This window comes from Cornus florida, unplaced genomic scaffold (genome assembly GCF_030987335.1).
Source record: "Cornus florida cultivar Cherokee Brave unplaced genomic scaffold, ASM3098733v1 CherokeeBrave_3.0.0_Hap2_Chr02, whole genome shotgun sequence".
NCBI lineage: Eukaryota > Viridiplantae > Streptophyta > Magnoliopsida > Cornales > Cornaceae > Cornus > Cornus florida.
Genome location: NW_026775572.1, coordinates 37,489,582 through 37,508,180, shown reverse-complemented (window position 1 = coordinate 37,508,180; position 18,599 = coordinate 37,489,582). Strand labels below are relative to the sequence as shown.

General features: G+C 32.6%; 2 protein-coding genes across 2 annotated transcripts; both read right to left on the bottom strand.

Moving 5' to 3' along the window:
- Positions 1–11,648: 11,648 nt before the first annotated feature.
- LOC132286553 (pathogenesis-related protein PR-4-like) lies at positions 11,649–12,285 on the bottom strand. Its single transcript, XM_059788904.1, has 2 exons — positions 12,016–12,285; positions 11,649–11,819 (listed from the first exon to the last, which is right to left on the bottom strand). The coding sequence occupies exons 1-2, from the start codon at positions 12,280–12,282 to the stop codon at positions 11,649–11,651; spliced, it is 438 nt and encodes a 145-aa protein (XP_059644887.1). The 5' UTR covers positions 12,283–12,285.
- Positions 12,286–15,740: 3,455 nt separating this feature from the next.
- On the bottom strand, positions 15,741–17,642 carry LOC132294718 (pathogenesis-related protein PR-4-like). The gene is made up of 2 exons (XM_059792683.1): positions 17,192–17,642; positions 15,741–16,393 (listed from the first exon to the last, which is right to left on the bottom strand). Exons 1-2 carry the CDS (start codon positions 17,600–17,602, stop codon positions 16,223–16,225), a joined length of 582 nt encoding a protein of 193 aa, XP_059648666.1. The 5' UTR covers positions 17,603–17,642; the 3' UTR covers positions 15,741–16,222.
- Positions 17,643–18,599: the final 957 nt, after the last annotated feature.

The following is an 18,599-nucleotide window of genomic DNA, read 5'->3' as shown; positions in this document are numbered from 1 at the left end:
GGCTCCATGGAAGTGGGAGCCAGCTCCCACACTCATCGAGCTGGTTCTAAAGTCCTTAGAGCCGGCTCCAGGCTCAAAAAAAGCCTGCTATTTAAATTTAGAGCAGGCTCTCTTCAATAGTGTTTGCTGAATTTCTTTTTCTACGAATTGTTTGATATTGTGAGTACTGTTTGGGCTTTTGAATGGTTCCAATGGGTTGTGGGGACTTCACAGAGGGTTAAAAGGGTTAACTCTAAGTAATATTAAACCTCTTGTTGCATGGTTTAGGTCTCTATGATTAAGGATGAAACAGTGTAAAAATATACAACTGTGCATGCTATTAACAGAAGAAAGGAACTGAATGGCTTGATTAAATTTCATAAATTTAATGGGACTTCACAGAGGGATTAAATAGTTAATTTTAGGTGTGATTAAAACCTTAAATTGATTAAAATTGATTTTTAAACCAATGGGACAAACAGTATAAAATTAATAAATTTTCTACGCTGTTAACGGATGGAAGATGGATTAATTTCTTAATTAAATTTTAGCAATTTAATGGGATCCAGTATGTTAATAAAACTTGTTTAAAATGCATGATAAGGTTTTTATATTAGATTTGATCTATGCATACTCTGGATGTTAGTTGTGGAATTATTAAATCGTTTCTTGTAGCTATATGGTTAAATGCTTGGATTTAAATTGCTGAAATATTAAATACTTTTCTGCAATGATTTGGATTATGGTTTTAGATTGTAAATTATTAAACTATTATGTACAAGTTGTAATTTACTTGGATATGGAGGATTGTATGCACCAATATGGGACGGTGACATACTAGGGGACGGTTTAGCTCAAAACGCCTAAACCTACCCTAATGGATTAAAGGAATGGATTGAAAATATATTGAATCCTAATTGGAACTAAGTCAGTTCAACTGCGATTAAGTTGAATGACTTCCTGGATTAATGGATGATAGTTAAGTCATATCAACTGCATAAGTTAAGTGACTAACTAGTTTGTATATTGTATGTTAGCTCAATAAATAGTTGAATGACATACCCTGGTTTTGGATGGACTTTATATATATGTTTATAATACCATGAGTTGAGCTTGAGTCTCAGGTTCGTTGGTTAGGATGCGTATATGCAACAGATGCGTAGCTGGCTACAATAGGTTGAGGTGTATCCTGTTAGGTCTAGGTACTCATGCCCACCTTTGGGTGCGTTTTCGCATGTTGCCTTCTATTCAGGTTGAGACCCGTACTGTAGTCCAGTGAATGTCCCTTAGTGTGTATATATATATGTATGGACTAAATAGATATTGTGAGGTATCTACGGTGTATCTGCGTATCGGGTCACTATATGGATTGCAGTTAGATTAGAACTTACTCGTGGGCCTGACCCACTCTTCTATTATTCTTTTCAGGTACAGGACGGTTCCAGCCTTAGAGCTTGATCGTGCTTGTCGAGGACAGTCTCACATTCATTTGTTATGTAGGACTTCTCTCGATGATTCTAGTTTAATTTATTTTCAGTTTCCAGTTCCGTTGAGATTTTAATTTAGGGGTTCACTAGTTGGATTTCCAAGTTGTAAACTTAAAGGTTTTGGAGGATTAAATTATAATTTTTATCTGGAGGATTTTACATTTCTTTTCGTGTCCTTATTTAAATTCTTAAATTTCTATTCTGTGTTCGTTTTAAAATACTTTAACTGTTTGATATTCTCTCGGGTTCAGGCCTGGGTCTGATCAACCCGTGTCTCTGATCCGAGGGGTACCACATTGTATGACACTTTCAGGGAATTCTCATTCAGTTGTGACTCTATTTGCAACAAATGCATCAGTGATTGAAGAGTTGAGGAGTTTGGAGCGGATGGAGTCTAGAGTGATATGAAGAACTGAGTTTGCAGATTGGTACTTTTTCTAAAAGATTATGTTATTGCACTCTATCCAGATGTTGTAGAGCAGTGCTGCAAGGCTAAGCTTAGATACAGAATTTCTGTAGAACTCTGAATTGATCAAGTCATTCCATGTTGAAGGCTGAATGTAAAACCCACATCTTGCTTGTAAAAATGCCCATAAGGGCCTGGTGAACGAACACTTGAAGAAGAGGTGATCGTGGGACTCTGGTTCAGCATTGCAAAGGATGCAAGTTGTGGTGTTGATGTGTGATGTGCATCTTCTATTCAGGGTAGGAAGCCTTTGCTGAATTGCAACCCAAAGTGTGAAGGATTGTTTAGGAATTGATGGTTTAGACCAAACCTAGTGTGTCCATGGTAGGGTTGGCAAATGCTTTGTGAAGTATTTCATTGTTGCATCTATTGAAAGATTGGTTGAAGAGGTAGGTGTCTAAATGAACTTGTCCCTTCTTTAAGTATTGGGAGCTGGCAAGGTTGAGGTTGGTTGTAATGAAGGTAAAATGGATAGTATGGAAGTTGGAAAGTTCCAGGTGGAATTAGTGATAAAAGAATTGAGCTTAGTTTTAGTGTCATAGTTAGAATCCAAAATCTGCTGAGGGGATACAAGAAGATGTAGATGACCCAGGTGAGATCAGCTGTCAAACCAGAAATTGGATGTTTTTCCATCACCAATTTTTAATTTGACAAGGGGTATGATATTACTTCTAAGACTAAGTAGCTTCTTCCAACTCCATGAGCACTGACCTGGCACTTTCACCTCCCAAATGCTCCATCCCTTCAACAGGTAAGTATTAATCCATTGCACCCAAAATATGTCACTTGAGCTAGTGATTCTCCAGAATTGTTTCATTATTGCAACTTCATTCCAAACTGTGAGGTTAGGAAACCCCAATCCATCTGCTCTTTTAGGTAGACAGCACTTATCCCAAGCAATTTTTGCACCTGAAGTTTTTAGAATAGGACCAGTCCAAAGAAATACACCAAAGATACTTTCCAATTCATGTGTGATGCTTGCTGGAAGGATGAACTTTGAGCTCCAGTACATTTGTGTAGAAAATAGGATTGATCTAATAAGTTGAAGTCTGCCAGCAAAAGAGAGATTTTTGCTAGTCCAATGGCCAATTCTTGAAGTGATCCTATCAATTAATGACCTGCAATCAGTAGATCTCAACATAGTGGAGACAAGTGGTACCCCAAGATACCTAACAGGTAATGCACCCTTCTCAAAGCCAAGAAGGGAAATGATTACAGCCTCAAGGGTATCATTAACACCAGATAGGAAAACCTGAGATTTACTCTTGTTGATTTGCAGGCCAGATAGAGATAAGAAGGTGTCAATGGCTTGTTTAAGTGAACTTAGGGATTCAAGGTTACCATATGAAAATAGCATCAAGTCATCTGCAAAAATCAAATGAGTTAGGTCTAGGTGCTTACATCTCCAATGGTATTTGAATGGCATTTCCCTTATGGTTTTAGAGACAATCAATAAGAAAGCTTGCATCACAATCACAAAGAGAAATGGGGATAGGGGATCCCCTTGCCCTAGCCCTTTTATACTAGTGAAGAATCTTGAGAACTCACCATTGACAGAGATAATGAATGATGGTGTAGAGACACAAGTTCGTATCCAATTGATGAATGTGGGAGGGAAACCAAGTAGCAACAATGAGTCAAAAAGGAACTCCCACGAGACAAAGTGCCTTTTGGATATCAATTTTTATTGTGCATCTTAGAGAAGGAGAGTGCCTATGATAACCATTAAAGAGCTCTTGTGCCAAAAGGATGCTGTCATCAATTTTTTTTACCCTGAATGAATGTTGATTGTGCATTTCCAATTATGTGTGGTAGAACAGGCTTAAGTTTGGATGAAAGAAGCTTGGAGATGCATTTGTAGATTGTGGAACAACAAGATATGGGTCTGTAGTGGTTGATGGATGATGGATTAGGCAGTTTAGGGACTAGTGTAATATAGGTTGAGTTGACCTCCTTGAGAAGTTTTCCAGTAGTAAAAAATTCCCTGATGGCTTTAGTGACATCATGGCCAACAATTGGCCAAGCTTTCTTGAAAAAGAGAGCATTAAAACCATCTGGACCTGGGGCCTTGTCACTCTTTAGGGAAAACATACAGTTCTTAATTTCCTCATCAGATGGTATAGAGCACAGTGAAGGGATAAACTGTGGTGGAACTGTGGGTTGGATAAAGGGTGAGAGAGAGGCCATACCTGGGTAGGGATGGGGATTCAGTCCCAAAGTAAACTGGAAATGAATCGGCTACATAATTACTTCAACATAACAAGTATATATATATATATATATATATATATATATATATATACTAGTAAAAAAATACGTGCATCATCAAAATTTAAAATTTATTTTGTAAATAATTAATTAGCAACTTGTTTTAAATAGTTGATATTTAATATTTATAAAGTTGTTATAAATATATATTTATAAGAGTTCAGTTTTATTATTTCTTTTATTAATAAATTTTATAAACAATAATCAAGTAGAATTAATAATAAAATAATTGTGATTCAAAACTAAAATAAACAATAATCAATATAAATAATGTAGTTTCTATTTTTAAAAAATTATAAGTCATCGAAAACTAAACAAAATAATAATAAAGCAAAAATAATAATCAAACAGAAATAATATAGCTTCTATATGAGTTGATAACATTAATTATGATCCAAAACAAAACAAAACAATAATCAAGCATAAATGAAATAGTTTTTATATGCGTGGACAAAATTAATTATACGTACAGAATAGAAACCTAATTTATCAAGTTGCTATTCAATTACCAAAATTAGATTGAAAAGAGATAAGAGAAATTAAAACTTTAAAGAAAATAATCAATTTACTAAATTTTTTTAATTCGTTGTCAAGTTTCTAATCAATTATTAAAAAGATCTCATAATAGAGAGAATGTTGCTAATTAATTATTAAAAAAATTTGAAAACAGAGAAAAGGAATTGAAAAAAATTCATAATTGAGAAAAGTAAAAAAAAAAAAAAAATCCTAACTTTACACTTACAATTTTTGATTTTTCTCTCTTGATTCTTTTTCAGCTACAAACCATAGAAACAAAATAATAGCAACTCTAAAAGCAAAACAGAGAAAATGAATTAAAAATAAGAGAAATAAAAAAAATTAAAGAATTCAAGTTACGTAAAAATATAAAATACTTTCATCATACTTCTGAAAAAATAAAAAATAAATCACAATGCAAATTAAATTTATAAGATCAACCATTATTGTCACCAATCAAACATTAAACAAAAAAAAAAAAAAAAAAAAAAAAAAAACAACACTTTCATGGTGCTTCTAAGAAAATAAAAATAAAAACTAAAGAAGAAAAACATAATCCTAATGAACTTACTAGATGAAGCACGATTGTCGTTTTCTGGGCGAAAAATCTGAACACCAATTATAAAGAAAAAAGGAGCAGATATAGTAGAGGTAAAATATATAAATAAATAAATAAGTAAAATTCTTTCATGATATTTTTGAAATAATTAAAAATAAATTACAATGCAATCTAAATTTACAAGATCACCTATTGTTTCCGCCAACCAAACATAAAACATACTATTAAAAAAAAAAAAATTAAAAAAAACTAAAGAAAAAAAATCCTAATCCTATCTAACTTACCGGATCAAGCTAAACAATTAACTATTTTATTTTAATTGGTAACTTGTTTCAGTTGTTAGTCATGAAGAATTCTGAGTATAATAAGATTTATTTTTGTTGGTAACTTTTAAGAAAAATAAAAAATAAAACAATTCAAGTTACGTAAAAATATAAAATACTTTCATCATACTTTTGAAAAAATAAAAAATAAATCACAAGGCAAACTAAATTTACAAGATGAACCATTGTTGTCACCAATCAAACATTAAACAAAGAATAAAAAATAAAATACTTTCATGGTGCTTCTGAGAAAATAAAAATAAAAATTAAAGAAAAAAAACATAATCCTAATGAACTTACTAGATGAAGCACGATTGCCACTTTTTGGGAGAAAAATTTGAACACCAATTATAAAGAGAAAAGTGCAGATACAGTAGAGGTAAAATATAGAAATAAAAAATATTTTCATGATACTTTTGAAATAATAAAAAATAAATTACAATGCAAACTAAATTTACAAGATCAACCATTGTTGTTAGCAACCAAACATAAAACACACGAAAAAAAAAAAAAAAAAAAAAAAAAAAAAAAAAAAAAAAAAAAACCTTAATCCTATCTAACTTACCTGATCAAGCTAAACCATTACCTATTTTAATTTAATTGCTAACTTGTTTTAGTTGTTAGTCATGAAGAATTCCGAGTATAATAAAATTTTGTAATTGATAACTTTTAAGAGAAATAAAAAAAAATTCAAGAATTCAAGTTACGTAAAAATATAAAATACTTTCATCATACTTATGAAAAAATAAAAAATAAATCACAATGCAAACTAAATTTTCAAGATCAACCATTACTATCACCAATCAAGTATTAAACAAAGAATAAAAAATAAAATTATTTCATGGCAAATCTGAGAAAATAAAAACAAAAACTAAAGAAGAAAAATATAATTCTAATGAACTTACCAGATGAAGCACGATTGTCGCCTTCTAGGAGAAAAATCTGAACACCAATTACAAAGAGAAAATCAGTAGATATAGTAGAGGTAAAATACAAAAAAATAAAACATAAAAAAAATACTTTCATGATACTTTTGAAATAATAAAAAATAAATTACAATGAAAACTAAATTTACGAGATCAACCATTGTTGTCACCTACCAAACATAAAGCACACAATAAAAAAATAATAATAATAAAAAAAATAAAAAATCATAATCTTGTCTAACTTACCGGATCAAGCTAAACAATTACCTATTTATTTTAATTGGTAACTTGTTTTAGATATTTTAGTCATGATGAATTCTGAGTATAATAAGATTTATTTTGATTGGTAACTTTTAAGAGAAATAAAAAAATTCAAGAATTCAAGTTACATAAAAATATAAAATACTTTCATCATATTTCTGAGAAATAAAAAATAAATCACAATACAAAGTAAATTTATATGATCAACCATTGTTGTCACCAATCAAACTTTAAAAAAAGAATGAAAAATAAAATACTTTCATGCTGCTAATGAGAAAATAAAAATAAAAACTAAAGAAAAAAAACATAATCCTAATGAACTTACCAGATGAAGCACGATTGTCGCATCCTGGGAGAAAAATCTGAACACCAATTACAAAGAAAAAATGAGCAAATACAACAGAGGTAAAAATACAGGGAAAAAAAATATTTTCATGATACTTTGAAAATAATAAAAAATAAATCACAATGTAAACTAAATTTACAAGATAAACCATTATTGTCACCAATCAAAAATAAAACACACAGAAAAAAAAACTAAAAAAAAAATCATAATCCTATCTAGCTTACCCTATCAAGCTAAACAATTATCTATTTTATTTTAATTGGTAACTTATGTTGACTTATTCTTTTTCTTAAAATCTTGATTATTTTACATTATTTCCTATTAATAGTTAGTTTTATTTTTCAAAGTGCAAAATATAAGTTGTGAAAAACAATGGAAGCTATAATGCCAGCCATTATGAGAAGTTTTTATTACATTTCAAAGTCTCGCTCAAAATATAAAAATTCCACACCTTGTGATCGAGTACTTCACAAGGCATGGAATTTGGGGGGCAATGTTTATATCCTCAATATTAGCCACTGGAAAGGTGACATGTGGCAAGTTCTATAAGACGTGCCACACTGGATCAATGTCCCACAATTTCCTAATGATCTGGGAAATAAAGATTCATGAAAATATTACTATACATGCAACCTTACTCAATTATTCAAGGTAAGACTCATGTAATTTTTCAGCTACTGCCACATAGAGTTTATGAGATAATGGTGTTCTTAAACCAAAAAGAGAATAACACATGGCGAGTTTCATGGAAGTTACCATGGTGTATCAATCATTTTGAGAATTAGGATTATAGAAGGAAGCCTTTGGGATAACACTACATGTTATCAAAATCCTTAAGCAAATGGAAACTTCTAACATATGGCAACACCTAAGATTTTGCAAGGTGAGTTGACCAAGTAAAAAAGGAAATTGGGAACATGGTTCTACAATTTCTCCTATTTTGTAGGGATATTCTAACAACCATACAACCATAATGGCTTGAAAAGATGTCTAGGTTCATTGAATTTTGGGAGTCATGCTGAATCATAGCAGACTTCTAGAAATAGGAATATGGGTGACAAATCAGAAAAGGGAGGAAGTTGAATATATATATATATATATATATATATATATATATGGTTAGTTCATGCATATAGGAGGAAGTTATTCGATCGTGGGGTACTTTATGATGAGGAGATGTGCTAAGAAAGAAGTTCAGCCAAAAAAGGAGTTACTAAGAATTGAGAGGAATGAGATATATGTGTATAATATATGCAGCATAGAATTTTATGAAAGGAAGGACTCTGTGCATGAGATGGAGCATTCAAGACATGGGACACTTGGCAGCTTGTAAGCATGCTAGGTGTAACTTGTTAGTTTTTCCATACAACTGTCATTACTAACTGATAAAAGTTGTTATGATCATGGACAACGTGACTAAAATGCTGGTACAATGTGTCTGAAATAAAGAAGAAGAGTCTATGCACGTTAAAGAATAAACAAAACGTGGGACACATGGGATCTTATGGAAAGGCCAAGTGGAATGATCAACTCCAACTAACACAAAAACTATCCACTACTCAGAATTATGGAGATTTTTAGGGAATATGGTGGAAATAATGTATCAAGGAGGTTTTGAAAAAGGCAAGAAAATGGGAGAAAGTGGATGCAAAACAAAGGGAATTACAAAGAACATGGGACACTTGGCAGTCCAAGGACAAGCCATGGAAGTTTCCAATTGTTGCTGGAACTGCAACTTTTCCATTTGGGCAGTTCCAGAACATGAGAAAATGCTTGTAACAAGCATTCAACCAGCAAAATTACTCCTTCAAAATTGTAACTTATGAGACATCATGTTTTTACACATGTCAATACTGTGAGAAGACTAAAGTAGACATGGGACACGTGGCATGATCCGGACCTTCCAGGTGGAAGTTTTCAACTACTGCAGAACCGTCGCCTTTCCATTTGGGGCAGTTCCAGAATGTGGGAAAATGGTTATAATGTGGAAAACAGAAAAGATGTCACCGTATGCATTCAACCACCAAGACCACTATTTATAAGTTGTAGATCATGGGAGAATATGATTTTATACATATCAACACTATGAGAAAATTGGAGAAGATCATGGGACACTTGGCAGCCCAAGGACAAGCCAAGTGAAAGCTACTAGAACAGCCATATTTCCAACTGCTGCATGAGAAGCTCTATAAATAGAGCACTTAGACCTATAATGCAAATCATGTTCAACACACACAACATCTTTATTTATCAATTTCATTTCATGTATCTTTACATTTAAGTAATGTATTTCAGCTATGTTTAATACAAGTCCAACACTTTCTTTTCCTACTTTTCAACAAATAGTTCATAGTTCTTCTAATTGCAAGCCCTGCACTTTCAATTACGTTTTTCTTTCCACTAGCTATAGAACAATCTCGAAGTCCTTTTTCAAGGCAAAAAAAAAAACCCTTGGAAGTGGTCATTCCAAGCTTCCTTTCAATCGCCTAATCCTGACAACTTTCCATTGAAATATTGTTTAAAGCTCTTTTTTGAAACGACAACAGTTTCTGACACGCCCGCAACTCCCTCCTTTCCACTCACCTGGAAAGGAACCCGATTTTTAAGACCCACATAAATAATAATAAATAAATAAATAAAATAAGTTATACATCATACTACTGTGTGCCACTTTAAATCAAAACTGTTTCAAGAAGTTTCGTTCCCCATTTTTCTCTCCACCAAAATCACAATTTCTATTATTTTTTACAAAAGCAATCGCGTAGTTCTCTCCCATTTCCAGCAAAATTGGGTCTTCAATATCACTTCTCTTCATCATCCATCGATTGCCATTAACAGATCACAAATAGGAGTAATCTCAATTTGGTTCAATTTTGTGTGAGAAAATTGAGGTTTGACTGAGAACGATGAGAAAGTTTGAGAAAATTAAAAAAATGAGGATGCAGTGAGTGAGTTAACAAAGCCTAATCATACTGTGGATTTGCATTTCAGCACATAAAATAGAAAAGTTAGCAGAAAATACAAAGAAAACATATTATCTCTTTAAAAAAATCAATTAAGAAGAACTAGGGATAAACCTAAAATGATGCGGAAAACACCCAAACCCCTTATACGTTCTAAAAAGTCTCTAACATTCATTTTTGGAGCAAACAAGAACCTGAATGCTAAAAAAACTAAAGTGTTCCTCTATAATTGAATAAAAAAATAGGTAAAAAAACTAATTAAATGTGAAATAACTTAAGTGTCCTTTTTATATATATAATATAGGGTTGCGGGCCAAAAACATCATTATGGTATGCATATAGAGTTTATAACCCCATATACGTTCTAAACCTCCTTAACATTCAATTTTTGTACAAACAAGGACCTGAATGCTAAAAAGGCGAAAATCTCCCTCTACAACTGAATAAAAAATAAGTAAAGAAATTAATTAAATGTGAGAAGTGTGTGTGTGTGTGTGTCTATATATATATATATATATATATATATATATATATATATATATAGGGGTATTATCAAAAGAAACAATGGGATATTTAAAATTTTATATCTTAAAAATGTCATGTGCAATGCATATGAATAAATTTTTAACGAAACAATGATATCAAGCTATTTCTTACATTTTTTCAAACTTAACGGACTTATATACTTAAAATAAAAGATGGGGATGTTATTTGTCTAAAATGTAAACATTAGGGGTGTTTTTCTCACTCTGCTTTTATAAGGATATTACAGGAAGAGATAAGGGAATTTTCGAAATTTTATATCTAAACAATAACTTCAAGCCTTTTTTTGCTCATTTTTAAAACTTAACGGACTTATATATAAAACATAAGCCCTTCTTTACTTATTTTTTCAAACTTAATAGAGTTATATACTAAAAAAAAAAACATAGGGATGTTATTTGCTCAAAATGAAAACTTTAAGGATATTTTTCACTTATCCCAAACTAAAATTACGTGAGAGAGAGCTACGCGCGAATTAGTTGCCGGAAAACCCCCCACATTCAGTCAGGTTACTTTCTTTTGCATGCCCTTTGCCACCTCCTTTTTCTGGGCCTAAATTAAATAATGCAAAGATTGGGCCAGCAGATGTCCAGCTACCTTGAACTAGTTGGGTTTTCTTTTGGCCCACCATTATGTGGGAATCTAAAGGGAGTCTATAATATACACCTTGTTACTTTTTGGGTGAGTTACCTTACCTTGTTTTGACAATTTCTTTTGTTAGATGCGCATTAAAGTTTGTACATTCTTTGTTAGCCACTCCGGTCATACTAATAGCAGCAGAGACAATTTTTGCACTCATAAGTGTATACTTATTTATTTCCATAATAACTGGTTTTATTCTCTAATGATAGACATATAGTCATTTCCAAGATACATAATGACAAGAGCACATAATTCTTGGAATTTATTTTTCAACAAGCTCTTAATTTATTCATCTCTTATGCAAATTAAGTAGTGGTAGAAAAGACTATTCCTAACCACACAGTTGCAATGTGAGTGTGACTTAATTGATCAGTCACCGCAATTCACGAACTGGTAGTTCACTATAAGATGCCCCTGAGCATTGCCCTTTCCATCTGTGTCTAGTTTCTGGAACACACCGGCATCCAAATCTAGCCCTCCGTTGCTACATTGATCCACAATCCTGACCGTTGCTTGAGCTCCGGTGCCAGTGTTTGTAACCTGCGCATATCATTCCAAGAGTTGTGTCAATTTATACTTCTTAATTTGGTTCCTTCATCAGTGTTTGCTATATTGTTGTTTAACTTTGAAGACGAAAAAAATAAATAAAAAATTACAAAAAATTAAAAATTAAGTATTCACAAATGACGTATTATCATGGAGAAACAAAAACACAAATGGTTGTTTCATGGCTTACCCTCAAACACTTGCCACAGGCTGCCTGGCCACGAGGCCCGACCGGGCCACAGAAGGCGGTCCAGCCATATTTGCTCCGCCATGCCAAGGGCTTATTAGCATCCCAGGTGGAACAATAAGCGCTAACAGCAGTCAAGGCCCATCCATTCTGCTCAGGATTATAGTAATGGTATGTGGCTCTCACATTAGAAGCACTCTCACCCACTGCCATTGCACCAACAATCACTAGACTAAGTGAGAATACCATGCATATTAAAACCTTCCCCATTTTTTTGACAAAGAATGGTGGAAGAATGGCTTCGATATATATAGAGGAGGGATTGGTGTGAAATTACAAAATTACCCATAAATCAGATTAATTTGTCACATTAAATTTGTTAATGGGAAAATTGGGATGCCTATGCTCGTGGTTGCAGACTAGTTAGTCCATCTGCTTCTGGGATAAAGACTAAATTTGGGACACAGAGAGGCAGCTGATAGAGGGTCAAAAGTGCATCTCATTTGTGTCATAAAGTCAAAAAAATATTGCTATTTTACTTGGACCGTCTTATCTGATGGGAAATTTCATGGCTACATAGATGACTATACAGTATATATATATTCTCAATTTTCTTTAGTAATGAGAAAATAAAAAACAATAATAAATTTTTTTATTTTATTTTTTCAGAGACTAATCGTTAGGTCAGCTGATATAATTTCTCTACCTTCAAAAAATAGTTAGGAATTTGTGTTTCATAGTGGACATTTTTGAAAGTGTACAACAATTTATCTAAAAAAATAGATAGTATTGAGTGTCCAACTTGTGTGTATATATTTTTGTTGCGCAAATGGCGGATGAATTGGTTGAATATATAGAAATTGTATTCATGTGAAATTATCGAATCACCCACAAATTGGATGAATTTCATAGGAATTGTGTTCATGGTCAATTTGTCAAGTCCTCCTGGTTGCAGTCTTTATCATCCTTCTGGAATATGTGATGACTTTTTGATTTGGTGATCAATTTGGAGACGGTTAACCTTAGACACTTGACTATAGAGAGGGGAAGAGATATTCATGAATCCGTACTGGTGTCACGGCATTGTTACTCTCTGGCCATCAAGTCAAACAAATGTAGCTTGTCTTCTTCAACTTCTTCTGGTTTTTTTTTTTTTAACAGTAATTGAACTCAATGTGTTTATTTTATATTTTTAATTTTTCTTAGTGTAATATTTGCCAATAAGACATGCTATTTGAATCTTGAATAATACATTATTATTACATTTATATATTTCAAATTATTATGTTGTTGCATAATTTGTATTGTTAGTTGTTATGTTATTACGCTTAAAATGCCTCTCTTAAAATAGATTCTTGATTCCCTCACTATTTTTTTATCGAAATTATCATGCATTACTAAATCAATTGAGATTAATTAAATCAATGAAATACAGAAAAATTGTCGAGCGTGGCATATAGATAATGAGACTATAAGTTTATAATCCATCACTTTCAAAATATGAAGATCGGTCGAGGATAATTGCAATTGTATTCCATCAAAATATTACATATAAATATTTTAGTTCAAAATATTCGTTAAGTAAATTTTTTTTTTTTTTTTACTACTACTTCTTAATTAACGTATTATTTTACAATGATTTTTTATTTTCTTGTTAACCGTTTGATTTGAGCAATATATGTTTTTCATGCTAGTTGAATTGTTTTTTTTATCAACTACATTGTATCCCCTAATATGAGGCTCTATTGATTGAACTTGCGGTATAACGAAATCACGCCCGTGTCAATGTAACATAACAAAATCGGTTATTGCACCGATTTGGTGAATCCACTAAACCCAAACCATCATGTCTTATATCTGATTTGGAAGATTCGAAACAATTCAGATCAGGCCGAAGCCCAAGTAAATATAATTTAGTCCAAAAATAATATTGGCTTAGGAGATGCAAGCCCAAGACCGGATCGGGTTTTGTGCATGTGTGTTCAGGGGTGGCAAAAATCCCCAATTCGGTGGGGAACATCCCCGCCCCCGCCCCATTTAAAGCGGGTTTGAAGAACCGTTTACTTAAATGGGGTGGGATGGGGGTTAAAAAAAAAAAAACTTGTCGGTTGCGGGACGGGGGCAGGGGACTAAGATCCCTGCCCCATACTCGCCCTATAACTGTCCCGTTTAATATTTTAAATTATTAATTTATCCTACCATGTTAATATATTTACCAAATTAACCTTCACTCTCTCTCTTTCTCTCTCTATATTGGAAACCCTACACTTAACACTTTCATATATATATATATATGTGTGGGTGTGTGTGTGTGCTATGATTGTGTTTAAATAAAAATATAATCGGTTATGGGGCGGGTGATAGGGTGGGAGCGGGGCAAGTGGGGTGGGTGATGGGGCGGGGGCAGGGCAAGTGGGGTGGGGGCGGGGGCGGTTACGGGAATTAGAGGCAAAAAATTAACCGGTTATGGGGGCGTTTTGGGGGCACCAAAATTAAACGGGGGAGGGGATGGGGAATGGGAAACCCGCCCCAAACCGCCCTATTGCCATCCCTATGTGTGTTGGATGGGTTTAACCCAACTTGAGTTAGGTCCTCCCCCTCCACAAAACTTGGGTGCGTTAAATTTTTTCACATACATATAGTGTGAGAAAGTGCATTACAATATAATTCATTAAAGATAAATTCTGAGTGAATTTTAATAATTTTTATTAAAATTTTCAAAATCAATTAACACAAGTAATAATCTAGTAATGAGTAAAGATAAACTAAATTATAATCCACAACATATACTATAACATATGAGAATTAAGAAAAACAAAAATTAAAATTGATAATTTAAATAAAATACAAAAGGTATATGATTTTTTCCTGTATATAAAATAATTTTTTACATTAAATTTTATGATCAATTTTTATTATGTAGTTTATAATATTGAGCAATTGAAGAGTGAATTTTTAGTTAAATAAAAAAAGTATCAGCTCATGCCAAACTAAATATGATATTTTAATTGATTTCATTGAGTTAGAGAATCAAAAATTTCTCATAATCTTATTTGAGAAGAGAATCTTGAAAATGATAAGGTATTGATTTAATGTGTTGAGGTCATGTGAATAAAAATTAATTATGTTAAAATTGGGATTAAAACCTCTCATTTAAGTTAGAACTCATTATACATGTCAGTCCATCCTATATGTTGTGTTCGGTAGGAAGGAATGAAAAGGTGTGGAAAGAAAATAAGAAGTTTGGTAGATATATATGATATAAGAAAAGAAAGGAGAGTAAGAAGGATGACCTATCTTTAACATCCTTTACAAATTTTCTTCCGCCCAAAAACGGGCGGAATAAATAAGAGACGACAAGAAAATTATTATAAAAGTTTTAAATTAAATACTATCCTCTATAAATTACAATATTATAAATATTATCGGATATAATAGTAAAAAATCTCTCTCTAACGAATATAGTAGATTATAAGTTTATTATCTTCTCTTCTATCCAATCTAACAAAAAGAATGAAATACATAGTATCTTCCCTACGAATGTCTCTTCCATCCCCTCTTCGCTCTATTCCATTTAATTTTTTAATTATTTTCTTTCCTACTAAATAAAGCAATTGTGTAAGGAAAAATATGCCGGATGAGTTATACACACACATATATATATAAATTAGGGGGAAGTGGGACTCGAATTCAAGGACACATATTTGTAAAGTTGAACGCTCTACCAATTAGACAATAAAATGAGTTATATTAAAACGACTTAAAAAAAAAAAAATCACATCGGATTGCAAAAAATAATAATAATAAATAAAATTGTTTACAAACTCCGCGAGATGGTCCAATTTTGGACTACAAGGTTTAACCAGCTCATTTGGCCAAATTTTAGAGTAATTCGCTCAGCTGTTCCAAAGAAGGCCGGATCGTGGCTGGGTCCTAGGCTTTATTCTCTTTTATTTTAACTTCTACCTTCCCAAAATATAAAATAAAAAATCTAACGGGTAGAAACACAAAGCTCTCGCTTGTCGCCCTTGTCATACACATAAAATAATATTAATAACAACTTGAGCTCATAATTCATATTGTTTTATTATTTAACAAGTTCTTAGGCATTGATTTGTTTCGCAAATTTAGATATTTGGTAACTTTGAACACCAATAGCAATTGAGTATTGTTTGATTTATTTATTTATTTATTTTTTTGTAACGAATAATCAATCGCCACAGTTCACGAACTGATAATTCACAATAAGGTGGCCCTGGGCATATCCTCTTCCATCCGTGTCTAGTGTCGTGAACACACCGGCATCCAAATCTAGCCCTCCATTGCTGCATTGATCAACAATCCTGACCGTTACTTGAGCCCCGGTGCCTGTGTTTGTGACCTGCCCATATCATTTCAACAATTTTGTCAATTTCTTTTAATTTGTCCCATCATATATATTCACATTGACACATCTATGTTGGTTTTCTATTTTGCTTCTAAAGTTACAAAGTTCAAACAATGTTGTCAATTTTAAAGTTAGATAACATGATCTTAATAAGATTTCATGATATTGTTCGTTTGTTTTAAAAATATGATATGAAAATGATATATAACAGCCCCACTTAATTTCATCTTACCAAAAGGGCCTTGTAAATTGAAAGGAAACTTATAAGTTTATTGATGAGTGGTTCTACATGAAATGGGATAAATTTTACCCTAATTTGTGTAAGTACCCTAATTTGTGTGTATTATTTTTATTCACAAAATTTGTGTAATTTAATATAATAAGTTGATTCCAAATAATTGTTTTTTGTAACTATTATGAAAAAAAACTTGCATAAAACCAAAAGCCAATAAAACCATAGGCAAAAATGAACGGGGCTAATTAAATACAGACCGACCAATCACAAGAATGATAGGTCCCACCAATTTTTAGAATAATTTGTTCGTCGAAAATTCAACTCGCTTTATAATAAATGAAGAATAACTTTATTCAGAATCTATTTTCTAAGTCGAGACGTATAGCTCAACGTTTTTATTTTTTTGATGCGGTAGATATATAAAATGCATGCTTGGCTCTCTATTTACCACATCAAAAAGGATTAAAACCTTCGGTTAAACACATAGGTTTAAGAAATCGGTTAGAATATAAATTATTCATAAATTAAATGTTAGAGATTGTTCGTAGAGAGCTTACACTTAAACACTTGCCGCAGGACGCCTGGCCAGTCGGCCCAACAGGGCCACAAAAGGCGGTCCAGCCATACTTGCTACGCCATGCCAAGGGTTTGCCAGCATCCCAAGTGGAGCAGTAAGCACTAACAGCATTCAAGTCCCATCCATTCTGCTCAGGATTATAGTAGTGGTACGTGGCTCTCACATTAGTAGCACTCTCTCCACCACCACTGCCACCGCCGGAGTTGCAATTGCTTTGACAGTTATTGGAAGGTAAACAATAGTCATTGGTTGTACCACAGTAACCATATTGGCTACAGCAAAGGTTGGTGGCACAGGTTGCGCCACCGGCTTGCTGGCCACATTGTTGGGCCGTGGCAACAGCAGCCACTAGACAAAGTGAGACAATCGTGCATAGGAATGACTTTCCCATTTCTCTGTGTATTGATTTTTGGTTTGTGTGAAGTATGGTGGGAAAATTGCTTCAATTTATAGAGAGAGAGAGAGAGGGGTTTGATCGATATGTATAAAATTCTTAGATTTTGTTTATGGTCAATTTGTGTTTTCCTTCCGCGGCTGCATTGGTATGTCTAAAAGTCAACACTATTGACTAATTAATTTAATTGTAGATCATTTTCTGCGGACACACAGAGAGGGGATGCTTATGGATGATGTTAAAGAATGCAACTGATGTATCTCACCCTCTCGCGTAAAGTCAATGTAGCATATGTTTTTTTAATGGAAATTTCCAGCCTCCAAAAAAGACCATACGACAAAAGTAAATAAATACCTATTTTTACATGTTATATAAAAAATGTGAAAAAAAAAAACGTCCCTGTTATTTAATATATACCTATAAATTTCTAACATTTCAAAATATGTGCAAATTGCCCCTATTTGCACCCCTAATATATGTTGACCATCAATTTTGACTATTTTTTTTTGAAAAAAAAACCCAAAATAAGCATAATATATCTTAAAAATTGAAATCAATTATTTATTTTTTGTCTTAAGAGCATTTTAAGTATTTCAATCTTCAAATTGATAAAATATCTTTATTTGTCCATTTGAAAAATGTAGTTTTTTTTTTTTTTTTTAACACCAGGGATGATTTGCACATTGTGTATAAAGTAATTTTGTGCACATTACTCTAAAAACAATGTTTTGTTTGGTTGGAAAGGAAGAGGTTTCTCTCGTTTGTCTGCAAGGAAATAAAGAGAGGAAAAAGAAGGAAAGGATGGACCATCCCTCCTTGCCCACATTTTTCATCCTTCCAAAACTTGATGGAAGAGAGAAGGAAAAGAGAAAAAATTATTGCATAAATATGAAATGCCATTTTTACCCTACAAATACTAACCAAATTACTTGATATTAGTTTATATAAAGCCTATTTGGGTTTGATCGGGTTGTTTTGGTTGTCCAAAATTTTA